The 7500-nt window shown below is 37.4% G+C and overlaps 2 protein-coding genes across 8 annotated transcripts in view; one reads left to right on the forward strand and one right to left on the reverse strand.

Moving 5' to 3' along the window:
* Positions 1 to 5838, forward strand: part of LOC122259275 (protein deltex) — a 25244-nt gene extending 19406 nt beyond the window's left edge. For all 7 annotated transcript variants that reach the window (XM_086539654.1, XM_086539655.1, XM_086539653.1 and 4 more), the window contains exons 12-15: positions 2500 to 2635; positions 2940 to 3168; positions 3474 to 3582; positions 3696 to 5838. In XM_086539654.1, the coding sequence (XP_086395780.1) occupies positions 2500 to 2635; positions 2940 to 3168; positions 3474 to 3582; positions 3696 to 3914 (693 nt within the window). In that variant the 3' untranslated portion in view covers positions 3915 to 5838. The remainder of the gene's footprint in view (positions 1 to 2499; positions 2636 to 2939; positions 3169 to 3473; positions 3583 to 3695) is intronic.
* A 666-nt stretch (positions 5839 to 6504) lies between these two features.
* LOC147471241 (uncharacterized) overlaps positions 6505 to 7500 on the reverse strand; it is a 1892-nt gene continuing 896 nt past the window's right edge. Inside the window, exon 1 of the mRNA XM_086539660.1 lies at positions 6505 to 7500. This exon is cut by the window's right edge and continues 896 nt beyond it. The gene's annotated coding sequence lies outside the window, so the exon portion shown is untranslated.

The following is a 7500-nucleotide window of genomic DNA, read 5'->3' on the forward strand; positions in this document are numbered from 1 at the left end:
GTGTTTTGGGTGTAATTGGAATTGTATGTTGTAAAAATGCATGTTATAATAACAACACTACAAAACTGGGTGAAAGATTTAGTGCACACATGCACGCACGCACGCACGCACGCACGCACGCACGCACGCACGCACGCACGCACGCACGCACGCACGCACGCACGCACGCACGCACGCACGCACGCACGCACGCACGCACGCACGCACGCACGCACGCACTAGCTATCATCATCTTCCTCATCATCATGGTTTGGGATATGTGGCAATGAGATGAGATGCTACAGACTACTAGGCCTGTGCATCTGATGGCTTCTAATGGGAAGTGAAGGTGCTAGAGGAATACACTGTAGCCATATCTCTCCTTTGTTTTATAGGAATGCATTCTAGTACATCTACCACCTCGGATGGAATGTTTAGAGGTTAAGGACATACCTGGCCTACCTTGTTCATGTTCTTCATCTGCCTCCTCCTATGCCTCTTCCTTTGTCTCCTCCTCCCCCTCCTTCCCCTCCTCCTTATCCTCCTTCCCCTCCTGCTCCTCCTCCTATCACTCCTCTTCCTCCTGTACCTCCTCCTCCTTGTGTTCCTCTTCCTCGCTTAGTTCCTCATCCTCCTCTTCCTATTCTTCCTCCTCTGTTCCTCCTCCCGTTTCCTCCTCCTCCTCCTCCTCCTCCATATTCTTCCTCCTTCTGTTCCTCTTCCTCCTCCTACATATTCTTCCTCCTTCTGTTCCTCTTCCTTCTCCTCCTCCATATTCTTCCTCCTTCTGTTCCTCTTCCTTCTCCTCCTCCATATTCTTACTCCTTCTGTTCCTCTTCCTCCTCCTCCATATTCTTCCTCCTTCTGTTCCTCTTCCTTCTCCTCCTCCATATTCTTCCTCCTTCTGTTCCTCTTCCTTCTCCTCCTCCATATTCTTACTCCTTCTGTTCCTCTTCCTCCTCCTCCATATTCTTCCTCCTTCTGTTCCTCTTCCTTCTCCTCCTCCATATTCTTCCCCTTTCTGTTCCTCTTCCTCCTCCTCCATATTCTTCCTCCTTCTGTTCCTCTTCCTTCTCCTCCTCCATATTCTTCCCCCTTCTGTTCCTCTTCCTCCTCCTCCATATTCTTCCTCCTTCTGTTCCTCTTCCTTCTCCTCCTCCATATTCTTACTCCTTCTGTTCCTCTTCCTTCTCCTCCTCCATATCCTTACTCCTTCTGTTCTTCTTCCTCCTCCTCCATATTCTTCCTCCTTCTGTTCCTCTTCCTTCTCCTCCTCCATATTCTTACTCCTTCTGTTCCTCTTCCTTCTCCTCCTCCATATTCTTCCTCCTTCTGTTCCTCTTCCTTCTCCTCCTCCATATTCTTCCTCCTTCTGTTCCTCTTCCTCCTCCTCCATATTCTTCCTCCTTCTGTTCCTCTTCCTTCTCCTCCTCCATATTCTTCCCCCTTCTGTTCCTCTTCCTCCTCCTCCATATTCTTCCTCCTTCTGTTCCTCTTCCTTCTCCTCCTCCATATTCTTCCCCCTTCTGTTCCTCTTCCTCCTCCTCCATATTCTTCCTCCTTCTGTTCCTCTTCCTTCTCCTCCTCCATATTCTTCCCCCTTCTGTTCCTCTTCCTCCTCCTCCATATTCTAACTCCTTCTGTTCCTCTTCCTTCTCCTCCTCCATATTCTTACTCCTTCTGTTCCTCTTCCTCCTCCTCCATATTCTTCCTCCTTCTGTTCCTCTTCCTTCTCCTCCTCCATATTCTTACTCCTTCTGTTCCTCTTCCTCCTCCTCCATATTCTTCCTCCTTCTGTTCCTCTTCCTTCTCCTCCTCCATATTCTTACTCCTTCTGTTCCTCTTCCTCCTCCTACATATTCTTCCCCCTTCTGTTCCTCTTCCTCCTCCTACATATTCTTCCTCCTTCTGTTCCTCTTCCTTCTCCTCCTCCATATTCTTCCCCCTTCTGTTCCTCTTCCTCCTCCTCCATATTCTTCCTCCTTCTGTTCCTCTTCCTTCTCCTCCTCCATATTCTTACTCCTTCTGTTCCTCTTCCTCCTCCTCCATATTCTTCCTCCTTCTGTTCCTCTTCCTTCTCATCCTCCATATTCTTACTCCTTCTGTTCCTCTTCCTCCTCCTACATATTCTTCCTCCTTCTGTTCCTCTTCCTTCTCCTCCTCCATATTCTTACTCCTTCTGTTCCTCTTCCTCCTCCTACATATTCTTCCCCCTTCTGTTCCTCTTCCTCCTCCTACATATTCTTCCTCCTTCTGTTCCTCTTCCTTCTCCTCATCCATATTCTTCCTCCTGTTTTTCCTTTTGTTTTTCCTCCTGTTCTTCCTGCTGTTCCTCCTTCTCCTGTTTCTCTTCCTCCTGTTCTGTCTCTTCCTGTTTTTCCTCTTCCTACTACGAAATATACACCTTACTAACATAAACTAGCAATATGTACGAATACCATTAGTGTGTAACGCTGTACCCTAACAGTGCCACTGTACTTTGTTATACTTATATATTTATATGAAATCATATTGTTTCAGTTATTGGTCCAGTACACACAGTCAGTAGACTTGCCTCCTGATGAGACATGCTCCATCTGCATGTGGAGCTTACAGGAATCTTCAGGTTATTCTGATGATGAAAATGAAGGTGCTAGCAATGCAATGCACATGGGAGGTAAGATCTGATTACAGAATGTATGCTCTTCATTCTCTTTTTATCTCATGAAAAACTGAATCCCTTTTTTCATATATATTCACTTAAATGATTTAATGTGTAGTATAATTAATGTGTTATGACTTTAAACTTATGCCCGTCACATGGGTGTATGAAGAACTAAATACCTCTTTACTAAATAGTGGGTCTGATGATAATGTTGGTTCGAGTGTGTTTTGAAGGAGAGAATACATGTGGTTGATTAGTAAGATGATTTTAAGATTACATAGAAGTCTTGAATATTGAGAATAAATTTCTCTTGCAGGCCTAAGAAGGTACAGAGTTGTGAGTCTTACTCTATGTGGTCACTTGTTCCACCAAGCTTGCATCAGAGAGATGGCAAAGTCATCACCTCATTTCCTAGAGTGTCCCAATTGTAAAACTCTTCATGGGGAGAAGCTAGGGAATCAGCCTCCTGGTAGAATGACTGTTACAGAAGTGCAGAGATCTCTCCCAGGACACTCTGGTTGTAATACCATACAGATCAGTTACAAGTGAGACCTGTTTAATGTTTTTTTTTTTCTGTAGTTCCAAGAAATTATTGTGTTGATTTAAAATACATCATGATTATTTTTATTGTCTCCTATCATTTTGTTTTGAAAACCAAATAACAGACACTAAACATTTGATTTCCATTGAATGCTAAAAATCAATATATTACTAGTCTAGAACAAAAAATTATTATTTTTGCAAATATATTATATATGCAAGGTGGAGGAATGATTGTAATAAACATAAAGTCACAGTATAATATATATATAATGAACTTAAAGTTTTGTAAATGTCTGACTAATTGCAGCATCCAAAGTGGGATACAAGGACCAGAGCATCCTCATCCAGGACGACCTTATTCAGCAATAGGTTTCCCTCGGGTAGCATACCTTCCAAATAATGCTAAAGGAAAAAAGGTATATTCGATGTCCCCTTTTGTTGATACATATTATTTTCAGAAAGAGGAATTATAGAATAAGAAAGATAAAAAGTGAAGTGATTTAATTGTGTTAATATAATATTTCTGCAGGTACTAAGTCTCTTGAAGGAAGCATGGAATCGAAGACTGATCTTCACAGTAGGAACATCTGTAACCACAGGCATGCAAGATGCAGTCACCTGGAACGAGATTCATCACAAAACTGAATGGAATAATAGCTCAGGCCATGGATATCCTGACCCTAACTATCTGGATAACATTCTCATAGAGTTGGCAGCGCATGGTGTTACTGAGACCACACTTGTTTAAAGGGGAAAAATTGAGAGAAAAAAAAAGTGTGTGTGTGTGTGTGTGCACATCTACATCCTGAAATGTATAGAGCAACAAGCACAGTGTGTGAGATTATATAGTTGCATTCGCAAGATAGTTTTCTATAGTGGATGTCAATCACTGATGTCTAATAGTTTGAATATAGAATTTGCATGTTTTGCAATATATTATGAATAAATAGAGTGTACAGTTAATGTTTGGGTTACGTTCTTTTGTTTATTTTCTACTAAAAAAATCTACACAAATGATTAAACCAATGAAGCTGTGATTAAGAATGATTTCCTGACCAGTCTGTGATGCAACTTTCTATATGTTTTATCAAAACTATATTTCAAAGTAGATGTGTTAAGTACAATGAATGGTGCTGATAGCTGTATGTAGTTTAATATGGTAAGGAATTTGCTTGAGAGAAGTATGATTATATCCTGGAAATGTGTATAGATTTAGTGGTAAACATTCTGCAAGTGTCAGACAAAATGTACAGAAAATTGTCACATAGCCGCAAAGGTAGGCTCTCCTTTTATGAAAATCTAGGTATGGAGATGCGTAAAAAAAATTGTTAATAGGAACTTCCCGTACATACCAAATACGTCAGATAGAATTAATGAAAGATACACTACTATTGCAGGAGTATCTAAAAAAAAAAAAAAAAAGTCTTACATTGTTCCTTACCCTCAACAGTCCTCGCATATTGTGTAAAATACTTTGATACATCTCATTAGAGCATTCAATTACTGCACCAAAGAGGTGTTTAGAAACAAGCTTTCAAATATTTTAGTTGAATTAGTGCCTTTAATGCTAAAACATGACTTTAACCTCTTAGCTTCCATGCCAAATGACCAGTCGCCACTTTCAGGCAACTTTCAATTTGTTTTTTGCTTTAACTCAGACTACTTAAAATGACATAAAACATTGTAGACAGCAATTAAACTTGATGCTGAACGCAGATTCTGAATATTAGATATGGTGCCTTGGGTATAGGCCACTGATAGACTAAGGGTTAAAGATTCATATACATATATATATATATTTTTGAATTAGATTTGTATCTATTTTGATTCATTGTAAATATGTTAAATGATCAGGATACAATCCTTTTGTTCATCCTTTGTTCCACTCTGATATAAGAAATTGCATTAGATGATAGAGTTAAATAGATATATGAAAACTAAGTGTTTTTGTAATTTTTGTTTAATTTTCTCAAGTTTTGATAATGGAAGAGCAATGTTTATTGTGGGAATTTTAAGAAATATTTGTCATAGCTTAAGAACTGTTGAATGATACTGAAGACAAGAATTTAACTAGGAGAGTTTTAATGCCAATACTGTTTGGTTAATTAAGTGTTATACACTGTTTATATTTTTATTGTTTCTCTAATGTTAAGTATTATTACACTATGAAGTGTAACTTGCCACTGCATGATTTTTATAGCTTATATGAATGTGCATGTATAGTTGCTTTGATTTTGAATTGAGCCAGTCTATGCTGATATGTAGACATTGGATCTATTTTAAGAGTAATGATTATGTATAATGATTTAAGATTTTTTTTTTATGTTAAACAATTTTGACTTAAGAAAGCATCTGGTCATATATGTGTATTGTACAGTAGTGTAACTTTTTTTTGCTGGTAACACATTGTATACAATATTTTGATGGCAAGAAAGAAAATGATTTTGAAGACATGTTTCTGTATGAATCAGAAAGTAAGTGATTGTTAAGGTGTAAAGGATGAGTAATATGGCTGCAGAGGAGGTTAAACTTCTTAATTAAATGATTACAGTATCTATGTTTTGTGAGAAAGAGATATTTTCTAATGTTAAAAGGATAAGCTACTGTTTGCCTGAATCACTACTATTATTTTCTCTTATTTTATGTATGGAAAAATATATATGGAAAGATTCTGTGACATTTTGATGGTACCTTCATTTGCATGTGCCTTTTGAAATTTGTAAGCATTAAAAACGATTTTAGTTATGTACTTACTACCTTCTCACAAAGATATTTGGTTGCCAGTTTCATCTGAAATGCAATAATTACACAGGTTTTCCTGATCAAATCAGTTTAAAAAATGGATTTTCACTTTATGGCACCTCAGTCCTTCAATGTGCATCAATAATTGTTCATTTTTTCATGTATTACATTCATGACCTAATTGTATGCTTACTGTAATTTATTAATGTTTTTCATCTCCTAACCATTTGATCTCTGGCATGATTATATTTTATTTTATATTTGCATTATCAATTTTGATGTTATTATTTGATAAGAGATCTATGGCATCTCACACTCAGCCATTTTGTTACTCACGGCAGGAGAAAACCTTGACCTAAAATCCTTATTGGTATTTATATATGAGCTTACCAACACACATTTGTATCCTCATTTAGCAATCTCATGGTCTTCAAATAGTGCTTACGATTTCAATAACTTTTCTAGTGACTAATCACAGCACATCTGATGTGTTTTTTTTCGGAATTTCTAAAATAAATTCTCCCTATTGTGAGTGTTCCTAGTATTTCGAGTGGTAGATTATTTTAAGCAATCATTTACTCTTATCCCTATTTTTTTTTTTTTTTTATGTGTGTGTGTGTGTGTGTGTGTGTGTGTGTGTGTGTGTGTGTGTGTGTGTGTGTGTGTGTGTGTGTGTGTGTGTGTGTGTGTGTGTGTGTGTGTGTGTGTGTGTGTGTGTGCGCGCGCGTGCGTGAGTGTGTGCATTTGCGTGTGGATATGCTTGGTTTGTATGTGTGTACATTTGTAAGTGTTTGTATGGCTACAGGAATCCCTGTGCAGTGTGCTAATTTATGCGTTCATGTTTGTATGTGTATATATACCTTTAAAAGCTTAGTGTGGTATCAAGTAAGCTTAGCCAAGACTACTAGAAATAATTATTTTCAGCTTAACCCTGTAGTAATCATATCAACTACAATAAATATTGAAAAAATAAGTTATTTAAAAAAAAAAAAAATACTGAAAGCGAGAAAATAAACATGATTATCATGGGCATTTGCTACGTTATTCGACCTCTATAACTCCATGGAAAAAACGAACATCAAATACATGCAGTTTTTCGGGTTAGTTTAATTAAGGCGGCTTGTTTTCTCTATTCCAGTTATCTCTATTCTATTTGAAGGCATGATTATTTTTTTATATATATAATCGATGAGCACCGCATTAAACCATCAATGTGTTTGGAAAAGAAAATCGAGAATTACTACAGGTTTCGTATGGTTTTGTTCGGTAACTTCACAATACCTAAGATACATAAGTATATAACACTGATATCGTTTGTTTTCAGAAATCGCGTCTGGTCTTTAAGGAAGATTGAAAATGAATAAAAACGTGCTTTGTTTATGACTGTGTTAATAAATAAAATCTACACACTTTGTCGTTATCACAATCACGATATTAAAAAAATAATAATTTAGTTTCCATAATCCATAATTTAAGGGGGCAGAAACTATTAAGCATTTAATTTAGAGCTGTGACTTCTCCAGACAGTTTTCGTCGACTATTATATTAAATGAAAGTAGGCATCAACCAAAGGTGGCCAAAATATTTAATTA

This window comes from Penaeus japonicus, unplaced genomic scaffold, assembly GCF_977035675.1.
Source record: "Penaeus japonicus unplaced genomic scaffold, GWHDUDI00000001_assembly GWHDUDI00000009, whole genome shotgun sequence".
Lineage (NCBI taxonomy): Eukaryota > Metazoa > Arthropoda > Malacostraca > Decapoda > Penaeidae > Penaeus > Penaeus japonicus.